The 19,590-nt window shown below is 47.7% G+C and overlaps 1 protein-coding gene across 1 annotated transcript in view; it reads left to right on the plus strand.

The window, feature by feature from the left end:
* Positions 1-19,590, plus strand: part of GASK1A (golgi associated kinase 1A) — a 62,965-nt gene that overhangs the window by 26,575 nt on the left and 16,800 nt on the right. The window contains exon 2 of the mRNA XM_072651076.1: positions 17,453-18,748. Within this exon, the coding sequence (XP_072507177.1) occupies positions 17,453-18,748 (1,296 nt within the window). The remainder of the gene's footprint in view (positions 1-17,452; positions 18,749-19,590) is intronic.

Raw genomic sequence — 19,590 nt, forward strand, 5'->3', positions numbered from 1 at the left:
TAGGTGCTTATTATTATCCATATTTTATAGATAAGGAAACTGAGGCATGGAATGGTTCAGTGATTTGTGCAGGTAAGTGGCTGAAAGAAGATTCCAGTCCAGGTCTCCCTGACTCAAATCTGCCACTCTTGTCTGTTCTGCCCATGGTGGTCTTTGATGATATTCTCAGCAATAAATATTGTGATCCTCAGAGAAAAGACGGTGAATCTGCCAGTCCCTCCCTCCCCTTCCCTGCTTTCTCCTCATATATGAATATTCTAGGGGGTTGTGGGTCATCATTACTGCTCCCTCCCCTGACACTTCCATTTCATTCTCTTACTTGCTTTGGATATGAGTCCTTTTATTACCTATGTGACCTTAGACAAGTCACTTCTCCCCTTGACTTAGTTCCCTTATCTGTAAAAGGAGGATGATCATAGCATTTACCTCAGATGGCCTCTGAGGAACCTTCCAGCTTTAGAGCTACGGTCCTTTGATTTCCCTGTGCCTCCGTTTCTCCATCTGTAAATGAAGGGGGTTGGGCCAAATGACCACTGAGGTCCTGTACAGCTCTAGATCTGGGATCCTAGGATACTATGCTTACGTTTCTTTCTACCGTAGTTTCTGCCTTGCTTATTTCTAGGTCATATCTTCTGTAAGAATGTGACTCATTTCCTCTCTGTTTCCCCTCTCCTCAAGCTATTTATAGGTTGTGGTCCTACCTGTCTCCTGAGTCCCTTTGTTCCCACCTCATGCATTTTTAGTTCGACCCTGCTCCCCCAGGCTCCACCCAGCCCCCAACTGGGGAATCAGATCTAGTCCCAAACCCCAGCCTAGAGATTGGAGACAGCTCCATCATACCCTGCACATTGCCAAGGTCCCCTGGACCTTGAGCAGGATCCACATAGTCAGTCCCTGAATGAGTGGTCAGAACTTAAGTCATTCCTGGACAAGAGGAGCCCTTGAGTTGGGGGCAGAGTGGGGCTGGGTCAGGTGTATCCTCCTGACTGTTTCCCAGATCTTGGCAGGTACAAGACACTGAGCTGGGGCTGCCTCCAGTCTCCTATTGTGCCAGATCCAGTGTGTGGAAGATTTAACTCAAGATCTTCCCCCTCCCTCACCTCAAGTCACTGTTTGCAGAAAGGATGGGCCTTTCTCCTATATCGCCCCCCCACACACACACGCCCTTGCCAGCTGCCCTGGCTTCTGGTCTTTTGAGAGTTCCCCAACATTTCCTGAGACCTGTTGGGCAGCAGGTATACCCTTGGCCATGGCTCCAGGGTCCTCCACCATCTTCATGCCCAGTTCCTGCATTATAATCTATGCCTCCTCCCTGGCAATCCAGGCATTCCTGGGGCCTTGGGCTTCTTCCCCACCAGAGCTTCCCATACCAAGATCCCTCCGGACCCACCACACTGGTTCCTGTCCATCTTCTTGCCCTGTGTTGCCCTCAGTCCCTCCCCTCCCCATCCCTGTGATTTCCCTGAAGAACAAACCCCTTCCTCATCACCATTGCCCTAGCTTGGTGGGTCTTCCCCAATTAGAATGGAGTTTCCTTGAGGGCAGAAGGGCCCATCTTGCTTTCTCTTTGCATCTCCAAGGCCAAGCACAGTTCTCCACATGCCCCTCCTATAAGAGCTTATTGGTTGATTGAAGGGGGATTGCCTCACTCTCTGCATTTGTATCCCTATCTCCCAGCACTGCACCTGGCCCTCTGAGATGCTTATTAATGAGTACTTGCTGACTGCCTGGTTGATCAGTTTTTTTTCATGGCGCTTGGGTTCACAAAGTGATTTTGAGTTCCATGGGTAATGAGCATCCCTGCATGCCCTGGCTATCATTTTGGCCTCATAGCTCCAACCCTCCCGGTCCCACCTCCTCAGTTTCTATTTCATTATTTGTCTCTGGTCACCTACCTGGGAGGAGCCATTTACCTAAGTATTTCCATTAAACGCTGTCTAGCACAGCTATTTTACATTATAGTACCCCAGATAGCCAGCTTGAGAAAACTCACTTAGAGTGATATTGGCAATCTCCTTTCTCCATCTTGAGCTTCCAGGGCAGGCTTTGTTTGAGAAATCCCAAGGGCCAACGTTCAAGGCACTTTTTGGATCAGACTCTGCCTGGCTTGGCTTGGGACTCCCTCTCACCCCAGTACTCCTTCTGTAACTCAAGCTCTGCCCTGGCCTTGGGGGAAGGGGATGTCTGTGGAAGCAGGAGGGAAAAGTCTGCTTGCCATTGTGTCTGCTGAGAGGAGACACAGTGTCGTGGAGTGTTTAGTCATTAGAGCAGGTTTGGGGCTCTAGAGACTTGCTGGCCTCCTTTGCTGTAGCTTACTCGTCCTTTGAGGTGACAGGCCAGAAGTGTCATTACCTGATCCATTTGCAGAGCACCCTAGGCAAAGACTGGTTACCCAGAAGTGGAATGTCTTTTCTCCTCTTCTCTTTTTCTCTCAGAATCCTTATTAACCTTCCAGGCCTATAGAGATCATAGGATCCTAGACCGAGAGTGGGAAGGGACCATGAGGACATCTAGCCCAACCCTCTCATTTTAGGGATAAGGAAATCAATGTCATGTACATAGTAAACGATAAGAGTCAGAATTTGGATCCTCTGGACATTTTATGGGCTCCGGAACATCACTGAGGCTGTCCATTTGTTACCCCTTGCTCCAAAAGGACTGGTCAGCCTCCTCTTCCACCCTACTGTGCCCTCCCTCAGAGATCTTGTTTATGCCACTTCTTATGTGGTGATATCTTGTAGCCCACTGATGCTCTCCATGAGGCTTTTTTTTTTTTTTTACCCACTGGGTGCCTGATAGGATTGGGGTAGTCCATGATTCATGGCCAAACTGTACAACTAGAAGAATTCTTCAGTGCTTTGAGGATGGGTCTAAAACACATTTTGGATGCACATAGCATGCTAGCAAAGTAGAGAACTTATTATTTCCATTTGTATGAAAGCTGCAGCTGTACCTTAGGTCTTAGGATAATACTATAAATCTTGGGGGCAGTATAGGTCCCTGGGGTCCTGAGGAGCTCATTGGAGAGCAGCAGGTTGTTTCTGTAGCATCCTCAAGGCTACTTCAAGGTGAATATGATCTACAGGGTATTCTCAGGCATGTGCTGCTAAATATTTAATAACCAACTCTCCTAAAAAAAAGTACTGCTAATACCATTGGCGATTAATCTGTATTAGTAACATTTTCTCCATCACTTTCTTAAGTCTAGACTCTAGACAATCAGCAAATCAGTAAATCAAGACAATTTCTGAGGTGGAAATATTCACACTGAAAGTATAACAATCAGGCTCTGCTGGTTCAAGTTGGCTCCCAGACTATTGTTAAATCTGGAGGAACTGCATCACGACCTTGGGAGGTAGATGGTACTCACTGGAAGGAGAAGAATTGTTTTTTATTGTGGTTAGGCTTTTCTGAGCTGTTTATGTTGTTTGGCATTCTTTTCTCCTAGTGAAAGGCTGTCCTATATCCAATATGTATTGTTAGCTTGAGTGCTTGCATTGGAGTTGCAGACCCTTTTAATCTATATTTTAGGGCTTTGTACATGAGCTGTATATTTTGATGTTCCTAGGGGAAATCTGGATGAGGACAAAATTAGTCAAATTCTGACGCCTCCAAAGGAGGGTGGGGATGGGGGAGGGAGGTGCCAGCTAAAGAAAATGATTTATGAGACTAGTTCTTGTAAACCTTTGATGAGTCTCCTGCTTCTTCCACCAGTTTACTATTTGACAGTAGATTAATACTGATGTCCTGGGCCATGAGTTGTATTAGAAGGGTTAATGTCCAGTCACAGCCCAGCTCCTTACTAAAAATGTGACCATGGTTAAGTGGTTGAGTCCTGTTGAGACTTCATTTCCTCATTTACAAAATGGGAATAATGGTCGTTCTACTACTGCTGCTACTAATAATAATAAGAAAAACCCCAGCAGCTAATCTTCATATAGCATTTTAAGGTTTGCAAAGTACTTTACAAATATTCTCTTATTTGATCCTCACTACAACCCTGTGAGGTAGGTGCTGTTATCCCCATTTTACAGATGAGGAAACCGAGGTAGACAGAGGTTAAGTGACTTGCCCAGAGTCATCTAGCTAGTGAGTGTCTGTGATCAGATTTGAATCTAGATTTTCCTGATTCCAAGTTTCATACTCTATTCTTTGTACCACCTTGATGTATTACCTCCCAACAAGACTGTTGTGGGGAAGTGCTTTGAATCTATGAAATGCCATAAAAATGTGAGCTATTATTTCAGAGGGGGCCTCAGCCCTCAGATGAAAACCCTTTCCACTGGGTCTGTTAAAGGAGGCCTGGGAAGACAAACCCTGGGCTGGTAAGCAACCACCCTCTTCCTTTGGTTAAATGTTTTCCTCTTTTCCCATTGACATTTATGAAAATGAGCGATAACCTGGCCAGAGTTACTGAGAGGGAAGTTCTTTCTTACCCTTGAAATGGATGATGATGATGGCAAAGGGAAGGAATGCCTGGCTCCCTACAAAGGGATAAATGAGAAAGAGATCCTGGCCTCGAAGTTGTTTGGGCTACAAGCTGCTTGGATTGTCTGCCCAAGTGGGAGGGAGGTGAGCCCAGCCTTACTGGTCCTAACAAGAGGTGGCAGCAGAGACATCCTCACTCTGGGGATCTCCCTCCACAGACTTCCTCTGCTTTAAAGCTCCCGCAGAATCTGGGGTGTTGGCTGTCTTTGTCCTCTCCAGTGATTTCACCAGTCCTGACTCTGGCTCCTCCTTGGGTCATTAAAAAGGCCACACAGAGGACGTGACATACAGTTTTTATATCTAGCCCTTTAGAAGGCTCGTTCGTTCCAATTTGTCCAAACTTGGAAGGAGTTAAAAAGCGGGATAAGAAGAGCGTCAAATTCCTAGGTCCTTCCAGACCCCCAAACCAGCCTTCGTCTGCACAGACCGCCCCAAGCAACCATGTGAAAGGAAGCCAGCAGAAAGCACGACCATGTAAGAGAATTAGGGTGATATTGAGGACAACCAGCATTGGTGGGGTGAAGCCAATAGAAAGCAGACTTGGAAACAGGAAGACCAGGGTTCTGAAAGCCTGTCCTGACTCCCCCATCTGTTTGATCCTTCTCCTTATGGTGCTTATATATGTATGTACATGTGAACACGTTACACACAATATACATATACTGTGTATTGTGTGTGTATGTATATGTATAGTGTGTGTGCGCGTGCGCACACGCCTATCAACCAGGCTCTCACAGCATTCCTTCTAGTCTCGCCTAATTGGCTCCCAATGAGTCATCCAAGCATCTTTTCCAAACTTTCCTCTCTCTCTCTTCTCCCAGGCTATTCCATCAGCAGGTGACTCTGTCTGCTCCTCAATTGGAAAAGAATTGAAATTATTCATCCTGAGCTGCCTTCTAATCATCCCTTCCTGCCTTCCTCCAACGCCCTCCCCATCTGCACCTGTCTTCCCTTCTTCCTCCCACTAGTCTCTAAGGAAAAAATGACCATTCTCTCATCAAGGCTAACGTTCATTTTTATCTCCTTCCTTCTCTTCCACAAGAAGGTTCCAACATTTGTCCCTTCCCTTCCTTTCATCTTTAATCTCTGTTTCTACTGTAAATCGAAGGTTTGATCACATCACCCCCGACCCCCTCCATAAACTTTAGTGGCTCACTGTTGCCCTAAGAGTCAAGTTTAAATTCATCTGTTCAGCATTTACACCTTTTCACAATCTTCCCCCTTTCTATCTTTCAGTCTTCTTGAACTTGTGTGTCATGAATCCTTGAGAAGTCTGGCAAAGCCTACAGTACTCTTCCAAGAATAATATTCTTAAATGCATAGAATGTGGAATTATAAAGGAAACCAGTTATACTGAAATATAGTTATCAAAATATTTAAATAAAATCAAGTTCGTGCAGTCCAGATTAAGGAGGCCTTTTTTAGACTTTACTTCCCAACCTGAGAGCAGGGACTATCTCTGTGAGGAGGAAATGAGAACACATTCGTAAAGACCCCTTACACGCTCCATGATCCAGCCACACTGTCCTGGTCTCTGTTTCTTCTACATAATCCTCCATCTCCCACCTCCACACTTTTGCATTTACCGACTGCCCTCCATGCCTAAGATGTTCATTTCTCCCTCCTAGCTTCCATAGCTTCTTTTAAGACTTAATTCAAGTATCACTTTCTGCAGGAAGCCTTTCCTGAGCTGTGTAACCTCAGAATAAGGTGGACTCTTTTCCTTTTCTTAACCCCAACTTTCAATCAATTGACAAGTCTAGTTTTTCTGCCTCCAGGACATATCCAGCATCTGGGTCATTGTTCCACCTAGTTTAGGATCCATGGCTTCTTGGCTGGACTATTACCATAGCTTTCCAGTTAGTCTCCCTGATCCCAGCATCTCCCCTGTTCAATCCTTCTTCCATATGGCTGCAAAAATAATCTTCCTCAGGCACAGATCCAACTATGACCCTCCACTGCTCCAGAATCTTCCCTGGCTCCCTATTACTTTTAAGTAATTAAGTAACAAATTCTCAGCCTGGTGTTTAAGAGCCTCCATAATCTGACATCATCATGCTGTTCTAGTCATATCATGTGACTCCCTTCTGAGTACTTTCTATTTCAGCCCAAATGGTAGTAGCTATTCTCCTAACTTAGTATTTTAGCTATATCCTCCTTAAATATGCAGACACCATTATCCCTCCGTCCTCACCTTTCTCTTTCAGAATCCAGCTCAGTCGCTAGCTCCTGTGGGCAGCTTTCTCCGCACTGTGCCAGTTGTTTATGCTTGCTTCGTCCTTGAAATGCCTAGAATTTGCTCATCTAGGTACATGGTGTATGTATTTATCCCCTAGCAGAATGGGACCTCCTTGAGGGCAGGGTCTATTTCTGAGAGAATATAATAAGATAATGTTTACAATGACCTTTACAAACCTTACAATGTTATATACTTGCGATTATCATCTTTTCAATAAGTGTCTGATAGGTTGAATTGAACACCAAGCTGTGTAGAGCACAGCAGAGAAAACTAGATGGTTGTGTTGGAATGGGTGGCTTTGGGGGCTCCTGCTTGGTAGGAATGCACATTCAATGCAAAAAGAGGCAAAAACAATAGACTTTGCTCTATCCATTGAGCTATTGGCTAGACTCATCAATGTCACCTTCCCTTTCTTCCCTTTCCTGTATTTCCCATGCCTCACTTAAAGCAAACATTCCATGAACCATTTCTATTCAGAGGGTATTTTGCCAATCTCATCTATCGATGTGTTCTTTTTCAAGAATGTCCCTAGGGAAACTCTGCAAAGCAGGTCAGCAAGTCTCCTCATTGCCATTTTGAAACCTTTCTCCTTATGTAGCTCAAGGAGCTGCCAACATTCCTCGGGTTGTTGAAAACCAAACATAGCTGCAAAGACGATCAGAGAAGTTTGTTCTTAAAAAAAAAAGTTGATTTATTTTTCCCCAGTGGGATACAACTGAGAATCCAGGATGTGAATCCAACTTGGAACTGTATTTTCCTTTTTTTCTTTTTGGAAAAATAGAAGCAAGCTTTTCTGCATATCTTCATTCCTTCATTAGCTTTAGATTTCAACATCCCATTTCTGGAGGGTGAGAAGATGGAAGGACTTGTTGAAGAGACAAGATAGAAAGGAGATGTAGCTGAATGGGTATGAGTCCAAGAGCGGAGCACATAAAAAAGAGATAAACACTCATATTTTACAAAAAACATAGAGGTCAACAAGATGGCAAAGCGTATTTCCTGAAGACCTTAGGTGGAGATGTTCTAAAGGGAATTCTCTTTATAATCTGAAGGGCTTGTGAACATGAGTTATGATAAAGTTTTGAGAAAACTGAGGACCAAAGAACTAAAACAAATTTCTGAGACTTTTGGAGCTAAAAGTGTGTGCTGATTGTCTACAGAGAGTAGCCACTCTATATAGAGTATCAATAGACTGTCACTAGGGACCACTTGTAAGAGTAGGAGTTGACAGTCCAACAATCCAACTTCTCCCATTCCCATTTAAAGTAAATATTAAGATGCTACACTTTGACATTTTAAACAAGGGAGAACAGTTCTCTGTGGAATTAATCACTCAAAGACTTTAGACCAAGTGTGGAAAAAGTCCTCTATTAATTTAGATGTTCTTGAAAACCATTGGCCGAGTGAGAGTGATGTTGCCCACGAAGCATGGTCAGGTTGGTGGATGAAATTTGGTTGCCCTCTGTGGGTCATCTATAAAATAGCAAACCATATGGAAGGCAGGGATTCACGTGTCCAGCTGCTTAGTGGTGGAAGCCTCCCTCTTAAATTTACCTCATTGTAACTTTACTCTGTCCCCTCAGGATTCCTTAGAAGGAATTGCCTTATGGGGGGAGATAAGTCTGTCTCATTTCCTACTGTTTCCAACCTTGTTGATTGGATCAGAACCTTGTGAACTTCAGAAGGATTTACACTTTTTCATCAGTATGTTTGTGGTGTCCTCAGGATGGCAATGGTTGATGGCAATGTCTGCAAGGGAACCAGAGAGAAGATGAAAAACAGGCAGATTCAATGAAGGAATGAAGCAAAAAGCTATCCCATCCCTAGGAGGAGCTGCTGGAGGACGTGAGCAGGAGAATTGATATGTTTCATAGGAAATATGATATGATACAAAAATATACGTCACCCCTTTGCAATGAAAGTTCTCTACGCTTTAGTTCATTTCCCCCAGACCATGTGGCTGTTGTCCTTTGTTCTCAGAGGACCAAAATGACATCGCTATACTGGGGTCAAGGTACAGTGTGTTCCACTGTGACTGATCAGACCAAGGTGAGCCTGGAAGGCTCTACCAGAGCTCAGGCACAAATAGAGCATTTGGACCCTGGACTCTATGCACTGGTAGGAGAGAATGTGTCAGACTGTCGGGTGAGAGATGTTTGGTATCGATTATACAATTGGGATAAATACCCAAATGAAATTTAAAACCTAATTCAGTCTGACTGACTGACTGATATCAATTGATAATCATGGAGGGAAGGACGCCAGAGGGGGCTGTCATGCTGTAGTACTAGAAAACCATGTGCACCTCTCAGGAATGCTCCAAGAACCCTGAGGGGTCAGAAGCAAGTTACAATGAGGTCAACTTAAACTTGAGATCGGGAAGAATGTCCTAAACCATCAGAGCTGCTCCAGAGTGGAATGCCTTGTTTGGTAGTAGATACCTTCCTCTTTCAGATCCCCTTCCATTTACACTGCATAGATCTTGTCTATACCTACTTATTGACATGTAGTCTCCTCTTAGAATGTTTCTTGAGGGCAGGGGCCAAGTTTTTGCCTTTCTTTGTATCTCTAGCACTTAGCACGGTGCTTGGCACATGCGATCCCCGTCCCTGAAGCCCTGATGTTCACTCCTCAGGGATGTTATAGTGGGGGCACCTTTGGTCTATGTATTGGACTACATAACATCTAGTTTGCTTCTAACTCTCAGATTACGTTTCTATGGTTTTATCTTCCCTGCGGTGCCTGATCCATGGTAGGCACTTAATAATTATTTGCTGAGAATGAATACATAATCAGCAGGTCAGAGCTTGCCACACAGCCCTTCCCTACTCCCCAGCCCACCCTGGACTTTTAATAAATGAGCTGTTGCTTTTGGTCGAATCTAGTTGGAAACACGGATGGGTTTCAAGGACAGCTTCCTGGATAGCTCCATGAAGCCATCCATCTGGAGCGATGCATTCTGCTGCAAGGTTGGGCACAGTTTCCTGTGTCCTGCGAAACCTGGTAAAGGCAAGAAGGAATTTTTCCAAGAGAGATGTTAGAGCTGATAGCAAAGGGACGATCCAAGTTTTGGGCGTGGGGAGGGGGTAGGGGGTAGGGGCAAGTTGGGGAAGGGCAGGGTGACAAAGCAGGAAGAGCTGGGACTACAAATCCCTGCTCTCTTTCTCACTAGCTGTGTGACCCTGGGAAAGTCATTTGATTTCTCTGAGCCCTGGTTTCCTCCTCTATAAAATGATGAAAATGATGCTCCACTTAACCCACCGGGTTATTATAAGGAAAGCATTGCATAAAGCATAAAGAATCAGAGAATTAGGAGGGTTCTTAAGAATGTTTTCTTTTTCTTTAATTATTTTTAAATTGCTGCTTTGGTTTTGGCATCACCTTATTTCCATATATGTCCCTCCCCCGCTGCCCTACCCAAAGAGCAGTCTTCCCTTGTAACAAAGAAGAAGGAAGGGAAGGGGAAAGTGGTTCAGCAAAAGTAACAGCACCGTCCATTGAGCCTGGAAGTGCATGCTGTGTTCCACACCCATAGTGCCCCACCTCTTCAGAGAAGAGAGGGAAGCACACTTCCTAATTTTTTCTTCAGCACCAACCATTCCCCGCCCCCCCCCCCCCTTTCCTTTTATTCACCTGTACCTGCGATTCCATCAGCAGAGGGAGCTCTCTAAGGAAAAGAAAAACCTCCCTCTATCAATGCAAAGATAACAGTCCAGTCTTTTAGGTGAAGCCACACACAGGATTGACACAAAATAGAAGAGCGACAGGGACTGGAGGTGTGATTTCACTGATGTGAGAAGCTCCTGGGTGAGGATGCTGCCTCCGCACATGGAGGCTGGCATATTCTGTGCAGCTCCCAGCCCCGGAGAGTTGCTGGGGGGCACAGAGAGACAGCCTTATTCAGGGGTACACAGCCAGGATAGGTCAGATGCTGCTGCTGAACCGTATCTTCCTGACTTTCAGCCTATTTCTCTCTCTTGTAATTCATCCTGTTTCCCAATATTCCTTATTAAGTCTTGTCCTAGGAGCCTGGAGAGCTCATGTGGAGCTCAGTCCTCTCTTGGGATCCAAGGAGAGTTGTTTCAGGGGTGAGCAACACCAACTCTCTAGACCTCAGTTTCCCACCTATAAAATGAGGGGATTACAATATATTGCCTTAGTGGTCCCTTCCTGCTCTAAGATCTGTTCCTATGATCTGCTTCCTTCTTTTCCTTCTGTGAGATAGGGAGACCCCCAGCCACTACTTATTCTTGGATGCTTGGGATGATAGATACTGTCTACACTGGGCTCAGGAAGCTTTGCTAAACTCTCCTGTCTGGGTCTTGTGTTTCTAGGGGAAAGAATTTTTTTGAAAAGGCTTAGGGCTAGGCTGAGCTGCCAGGGCCTCCCTCTGCCTCCAAGAGCGAAGGTATGCCAAGGAGGACAGGAACTCCTGGCATGCCCTGATGCCTTTGTGTGGTGGCATCTGAATACCACTGCTGAGGAGAATGGCCCCAGCTCAGGGCCTGCTGTGCTCAACTACTTGAACATTGGCTGCCCTGGCTCACTTATTGGGGAACCAGATGGCTGTCTTCTCCAAAAAGTCCTTTTTTCCCTTAAAAAACAAAAGACAATTTGAGGAGTTTGGGGGTAAAAAGTAACTTAGAGGGTTGGGAGCTGTCCTCAGAGTTTGGAAGACAGACCTGGGTTCGAGTGTGGCCTCTGACGCATGCTAGCTGTGTGACCCTGGACAGGTCACTTACCCCCTCATTGTCCCCAGGCTGGTCTCTGAGTCTATTAGTTGTATCTGCTTTGGTGAATTTACAAAGGTCTGCTCCAAAACACACATGTTCACATGTGTTTGTGTACAAGCATATGTGTACACACATGTGGCCTTCTTGAGGGTAGGAAATATTTCCTTTGAGTCTTTGTATGCCTGGCTTCTACACAGTGTCTAACACATAGTAAGACATGTTTGCTGATTGATTGGCAGGAGCGGGGTGACTTCATAAGGGAGTCAAGCAGAGACAAGTCCCGGGACATCAACCTGGGGGCCTCTTTTCTCTGCTGGGGCCCCTGCACTAACAGTTTTCCTTTTTCATGTTTCTCAGGTCACAGAGTCATAGACTGAGGTGTAAGAGGAACCTCAGGGCCTTGAGTCCAGGGGTTCCTAAATGTGCAGTGCCGTGGTTCCCCTTGGCAGTCTGGTAAAGCCTTGGACTCCTCAGGATAATTTTTAAAGTATATATAATAGAATTCACAGGACACAAAGGAAATGTTACATTAAATTACAATTATCAAGATATTTGTAAAACCCTTGGTCTAGTCCAATCTCCTTATTTTGTAGAGGAAGAAACCAGTTAAGGGACATTCAGTGATGTGCCCACCCAGGGAATGTCAGAGGTAGTTTTGAACGCAGGGCCTTGTACTAAGAATCCGTTCTTGTCATCATCAGAAACAGGTAATGATTTCCATTTCTGGAGGAGGAGCCCTATTCCAGGCTGCAGGGATTGCTTCTGAAGCTAGTGAGTTCCCCATCCCTGGGGGTACTCAAGCTGAGGCCCGGTGACCACTTGTTAGGGAGGGGTTGGTTTGGGGATTACCCAGGCCCCTTCCGTCTCTCAAACCCAGAGATCACCCGTAGTGCTCAGAAAGGAGGAGATGATCCTTCTGATGACCTGTGACCTAGCCAGACTACAGGTGGGGCACTGAGTCCAGCCCTGAGTCCTGAATTTTAGGAAGGACACAGGCAGATGGAGAGATTTCAGAGGAGAATGGAGCCCATATCACAGGAGGATGGGCATGAGTGGCCCGAGAAGAAGGCATCTTCAGGGGCTTGAAAGGTTATGTGGATGGGGCACTAGGCTTGTATCCCTTGGCCCAAGGTGGCAGAACAAGGAGCAGGGGCTACAAATTGTAGGAAGAAGACAGGCCTTCACTCAATTCAGACAAGCTTCTTCATCATCAGAGCCTCCTAAGATGGACTAGGCTGCCTCAGAGGAGTGAGCTCCCCATCACTGAAGGTCTTCAGTCTGAGGCTAGATGAGCACTGGTCAGGAAGAAGGCCAAGACAATGCTCAGTGTCCCCAGAGGCCCCTGCCAAGTCCAAATTCTGTGACTGAGTCTTTTAGAGGCTTTCCCTAAATGAGAGAGAGACAGAGACAGAGACAGACACAAACACAGACACAGAGACAGACAGACAGAAACAGAGACAGAGAGACAGACACAGAGACAGAGACAAACAGAGAGAAACAGAGACAGAGAGAGACAGAGATAGAGAGAGACAGACAGAAACAGAGACAGAGAGACAGACACAGAGACAGAGAGACAGACAGAGACAGAGAGAGAGAGACAGAGAGAAACAGTCAGAGAGAGACAAAGACAGAGAGACAGAGACAAAGACAGAGAGACAGAAACAAACAGAGAGAAACAGAGACAGAGAGAGACAGAGAGACAGAGACAGATAGAGAGAAACAGAGACAGAGAGAGACAAACACAGAGAGAGACAGACACAGAGACAGAGACAGACAGAGATACAAAGAGAAACAGAGACAGAGACACACAGAGAGAGACAGAGACAGAGAGAAACAGAGATAGAGACAAAGACAGAGAGAGACAGAGACAGACACAGAGATAGAGACAGACAGAAAGAGAAACAGAGACAGAGACACAGACAGAAAGAGACAGAGAGAAATAGAGACAGAGACAGAGAGACAGAGACAGAAAAAGAGAGAGAGAGAGAGAGAGACAGAGACAGAAGAAGAGAGAGAGAGAGAGAGAATTTGGCATCTCCTTTTAAGGTGCTGACTCTGCAGTCACTGAAAAATGGATGAACGCTTGTTCTGTAAGGTCCTGAGATCTACTGCAATGTTAACAGGGAGGGGTCCCCTGACCAACAGGCCCAGGCAGCCCATCCCCCTTTGGGACAGCTCTCACTTGATATCCTGACATCAAACCTGGTTCTCCCTCAGCTCCCCTCATTGCCTTAGAAGTGCCCAAGACCTTGAGAGGTAATGAAGGCCTGTTCTAGGCTGGTGGCTCTGTGACAGCAGAGAAGGGGACAAAGCCTATTGCCAGTGGCACTCAAGGCTTCAGATATTCCCAGAAGTAATTTCTGTTTATTTTCACATACAGTCTCATTGTTTGTCCTTTGTGCTTGTGCTTGTAAGGTGTGTGTGTACGTGTGTGCGCATGCGCATGTGCGTGTGTGTGTGCATGTGCATGTGTGTGTGCATGTGCATGTGTGTACATGTGCGCGTGTGGTATGTGTGTGCGTGGGTGTGTGTGTGGTGTGGTGTGTGTGTGTGGTGTGTGTGTATGTGTGTATGTGTGGTGTGTGTGTATGTGGTGTGTGTGGTGTGTGTGTATGTGTGTGTGCGTGTGTGTGTAACAAAGGTGGCTCAGGCTCAGACGGTTACTATGGAGACCTTTCCAGCATTGCGGACGCTGAGAGATGCAGGAAGGAAGCCTTCCTCCGAGTCCCTCCCCTCCCCCATCATACTCAGAATTGCCTCCTGTGATTCTGGAGACTTCACGAGACCCTGGAAATAGCGATGGCTCTGAAGTCAGAGGACCAGAGGTCAAATCCCCCTTCTCCTCCCCCTCCACTCCCCCTTGCCCCAGCTAGGCTACGCTTGCTAATGCAACTTAGGCAAGTTACTTCCTCTCCCTTGCCCTCACTTTCCTCATCTGTAAAGTGACAGGGGTTCCACTGCATGGTCTTTGAGGTCCTTTCTCACTTTCAGCCTGAGGATCCTAGGATGAAGTCATTGCCTCTCACCTGGGGCATTGGGCTGGCTGCCTACATCTTGGGGCACCTTTAAAGCCCCACTGACACTCCACCTCCTCCGAGAAGGCTTCCCTGCTTGCCCTACCCCCAACCCGACCTCAAACATTACACCCTACAACCTTCCACAGCCCGTTTCCCATGTTATTTTGTATTAAAGGTCATATCCTCCACCAGATCTTAAGCTCTATGATGACTTTTATGGGGGAAAATATTCATCCATTTGTATGAGGTATAACAAAGCATTCCAGGGAATTTTGAGGAGAAAGAGATTGTTTCCCACCAAGGGTTTTAGGCAGGAGCCAACAAAGGAGGAGGTGGCCACTTGGCACTGTTGCCCCTGTTTTATATTGGGGAAACTGAGGCCCAGACCCATGTTACCTTAGAGGCCCCTTCTCTGCCTCATGGCCAATCATGGGTATGGAGGATGTTAAGGCCCAGAAGGCTGGGAGGCTGGATGGGGCTTGGCAGGGACTGGGCAGACAAGAAAAGGCCAGGGGGGGAACAGGATGCACTTTCAGAGAAATGCTGATACATGGTCCTTTCAGCTTCACTTTCAATCACTTCTGACTTGTGGTTTGATTAACTGAGAAAGGACATTGTGCCTGGGCTTCTTCAGAAGCCACAAATGATGCTGAGCGGGCCCCGCTATCAGGGTTCTATGGACCGACTTCTGGGAAGTGACGAGAAGACCTATTAGTCTTGGACAGACACAGAATGTCAAGTGGGGAGGCTGAGGAAGACACAACAGAGATGTGGGAGGGCCACCCTTCCACCACACTGCTTTGCCTTCAGAAGGAATTGGAAGTGAATCAAAATAATAGCTAATAATAAAGCTTTTTAAGGTGGGTCAAGTGCACATTACATCTCATCTGAATCTCACCACAGCCTGGGAATTGGGTGATTATTATCCCCATGTCACTGCTGAGGAAGCAGAGGCAGACTTGTAGAGGGTCGCTCAGCTAGTGTCTGAGGTCCAGTCAGCTCTTCCTGATCCAGCCCCAGTTTCTACCCATTGTACTATCTAACTGCTCATGGTGACAAGACCAAGTACTCCTACCTCTGCCAGTAGAAGATTCCTATTCAAACCTTTAATTCAATAAACATTTATGAAAGGCCTGCTATGTGGCCAGCCCCATATTGGACCCTGGAGGTACAAAGACCTGACCCAAACCTGGCCTCAAGGAGTTTCTGTTCTCTTGGAGAGGGGGAACAACTAAGGTATTCATATAGAGAGTGGAAGGAGTTGCAGAGAAGGTGACCCCAGACCTTAGACTTGAGGAAAGATGAGGATTCTGGGAGGGAAGGATGAGGACGGATGGAAATCCAGGCATGGGATAGGGAACAGTGATGAATCGAGGAGTTTGAGCATCAGGTCATAAGTAGACTGTCTGAGCTGTAATGTGTGGTTAGTGGGTGAAGCTGAATTACCTCTAGAGAGGTAAGGGAGGCCTTAAGTGAGAAGGCTCTATTCTATTACTGGCCATTGGGAGCCATGGAGAGTTTTTGATTAGGGGAGTGACCCATCGAGAATGCTGTTACAGTGGGAGGTTTGAGCCAGGGCAGAGTAGGGAAAAGGGGGTGGATGAAAGAGGAGGGAGAATGGACAGGAAATGGCCACTGACGGGAGAGGGCATTTGTGGAGAGGGAAGGAGGAAAGGTCTGGATGATTCCAAAGTCACAGACCTGGTCTTGTTTCCCAGAGACAAAGTCCTTGGCTTCCCCACCCATCCATCTGCCTCTCTCTTCAGGCTATTTTGTAGGTTAAAGCTGTTTCCTGAAATTTGTGTGACCTGTGCTAGTCATGAGCCGACTATTTCCCTTGCTCCCTTTCCCAACTGGATTCAGGAAGACCCGAGTTCAAATCCTGTCTCAGACGCATACTAGCTGTATGACCGAGCATATCATTTAATGTCTTTCAGTCTCAGTTTCCTCATCCATAAAATGGGGATAATCCTGCCCCTGCCTCTCAGAGCTGTTGTGAGGTTCTGATGAGAGGACGCTCGTCAAACACTTTGTGAACCTTGAATTGCTACAGAAATCCTAGCTGTGGTCTGCATCACCATCATCACCATCCCAAGGTCACAGAGGAAGTGTGCAGGAGGCCCAGAATTTGGACCCCAAACCTCAGATTCTTAAAAAAAAAGAAAAATATTTGTATACATAAAATATGTATTATTTCATTAAACCTTTCCCAATCACATGTAAACAATTTGAGTACGAATTTTCAAAAATGTTGAGTTCCAAGGTCTCTTCCTCCAGCCCCTCCCCTGCCCCATGGAAGACAAGCAACATCTCGATTGTCCCTTTGGAGTCGGGCCACAGTCATTTTCACATTAGCCGTGTTGCAGAAGAAAACACACACACAAAACCCAAGAAAAGGAAAAAGTAAAACAAGTTTGCTTCAGTCCACTCCTAGGGTCCATCAGCAGAACCTCAGGGTCTAAGCCCAGCTTGGGACCCAGTCTGTCAGGCCAGCCTCCCACTGGCTGAGAGCCGTCTGACTACCTCTGGGGAAGGATCGGAGGCACAGGGATCAGCATGGGTCTGTAGCGCCTCCCTGAGGAAATCAGAGGACTAGCTAGACTAGAAGCTGCCTGAGGGCAGGGTCTCCTTCATTTCTGTCTTTTAAGTTCCTGACACCGTGGGTGCCTAATAGATAATAGGCAGAGTGGGTACCTAACAAATGTTTCATTGGGCACAGTGGTGCCTAATAAATGCTGGTTGTTAAAAATCCTGACTCTACCATGTGAGACCTTAACAAGGTCATTTTCCCCCAGTCTCACTTTCCTCATCTGTAAAGTGAGGATGAGTCCCAAGCTCCCCTACAGCCTGAGGTCTTGACTTCCTCCTGGAGCTTGGTGCCAGCCAGGCCTCCTCCAACAGGGCCTGCCTGGCCTGGGCTTCAGGTCTCCACTTGTGTTTCTGAAGGCCCCCACTCTCTGCTTTTGCTTTCCTAGGCTTCCCGGCTCTGGAGGAGGCTTCGTGGGAAAAGGCTGCCCCTTACTGGCTTTTGCTTCTTCCTGGCCCTGTCCGTGGCCGCCCTCACCGGCTTCTCCCCAGGCCTCCCAGCCCACGGCCCTGCTGGTTCTGCCAAATCTTCTTCCTGGGCTGGCCAGCCCTTCCAGGTGATGGAAGCCATTCCTCTAGGCAGCCCACGGGCTCTGAGCTCCAGGCAGGGTCGAAGATTGCCCCCCATGGGACCCTGGGAAGGATGGGCCTCCTTGAAGAACTCCAGCCTGGTCTGCAAGGATGATCGAGGCTCCAAAGATAGAGGAAGGCAAGGCCGGCCCCATCCCAGCAGATACCAGGGCCGGGCCAAGAGAAATGCTGCTGCAGCTGCTGCCACCATCACCACCAATCTGGGAGACTCCTCAAGTCACCTGGGCATGACCAGGAACATTCCTGTGGGGAGGAAAGGTGCCAGGGGCCAGAAAGCCAAGGGCCCTTTGGCTTTGACAACGATTGGGCACAGAGACCACCTCCCAGAACTGCCAGTCAAGGAGATCTCCCCTGGCACCCACCTGGAAGGAGCCACCTTCACTTCTCTCCTTGAGGACTCCAGAGCCACTCTGCATGACCCAGATGTTCAGACAGTTGGGGCTGAGAAGGAGGCCTGGGGTCGGGGGGCTAGCTTGTCGGCAGGCTCTACAGAAGGGCATCAGGGGTCCGTCTGGTGCCATAATGGGGTGAGCGGGGGCCACTTGGAGGAGGGTGAGATCCCTCCATGGTTCACAGCAGACGACGTGTGGAAAATGCGGCTGCTGGCCCGCGGAGAGGTGATGGGCAGAGCAAGGATCCCCGGGCACGGGCAGGTCCTCCGAGTAGGCCTTTCTATGGAGGGCACCCAGAATGGCCTTCCCCCGGACCTTGGCCAGCTGTGCTCTGAGGGCCTCTGCGGGCTGATCAAACGGCCCAAGGACCTCTACGAGGTACTCGCCTTCCACCTGGACCGGGTGCTGGGCTTGCACCGCAGTTTGCCCGTGGTGGCAAGACATTTCCACAGCCCCCTGCTGCCCTACCGCTTCACCAGGGGGGAGCCCCGTCCTGTGGTCTGGTGGGCCCCGGACATCCAGCACCTGAACGACAGTGACCGTGATCAGAATTCCTTTGCCCTGGGATGGCTGCAGTACCAGGCCCTGCTCCGGCTCCGGTGTGGAGTGGACGGCTCTGGGGCTCCACTGAGGGAGGCCCCCTGCCTGGGCATCCACCATACGGAGTGGGCCCGGCTGGCCCTCTTTGACTTCCTCCTCCAGGTAAGTGGGTGAATGCTTGCTGACTGCCATCAGGTATTCAAGGCCCTCCGCTTCTCCAGTAGCCTCTGCTAAGGGAGGGGGTCTGCATGGAGGGGCTGTGACCAGTCTGCCTTTCACTGAGACCCATGCAGGGCACAGGTGGGGCAAGCTGGGAATGGAGCTGGGAAGGAAACAGAGATGGGGGCGGGTGCTTGGATCTCCAGCCACCCAGCTGGTCCATCCCCCTGCTGCCAGCCCATCCCCTCACATCCAAGGAAGCAGACCCCAATCCTGCCTGAGGGAGGGAATCCCCTCCGTTTTGATACTCTGCCCTGGGCTAGGTAGTCCTGATTGGTACTCTGTAACCCAGGACATGTGATCAACTGTCCTTCAAGCCACCCTCCCCCCCACTCCCAATCCTCAACCCTTTCCATCTAAGGCTCTAGGAGCAAATTAATACCACCTTTGTTTCTGGAAATGACCCCATGGTTCTAGTCCCCATCTCTGTGACTCCATAGACAAAACTTCCCCTATATGTGTGATCTGCCCCATAGAGGATCAGCTCCTTGAGAGAAGCCAATTCAAGTCAACATGCATTTATTATGCACCTACTGTGTGCCAGGCATTGGGTTAAGCACTGGGAATAAAATGAAAGGCCAAAAAACCCAAAATTACTGCCCACAGTCTAATGGGGGAGACAATGTTTATTGGCAGTCTTTTCCAGGAACAGACTCTCTGGAGCAAGGGAGAATAAGGAGGGGAGTGAAGGACCCAGATGGATGGACATCCATGGCCTCTAGCATCTTCCTTTCCACAGTCTCTTAGCCCCAGGGCCCTGTCAAAAATGAAAATACACACTGCAG

The sequence above is a fragment of the Notamacropus eugenii genome, chromosome 3 (genome assembly GCF_028372415.1).
Source record: "Notamacropus eugenii isolate mMacEug1 chromosome 3, mMacEug1.pri_v2, whole genome shotgun sequence".
Taxonomy (NCBI): Eukaryota; Metazoa; Chordata; class Mammalia; order Diprotodontia; family Macropodidae; genus Notamacropus; species Notamacropus eugenii.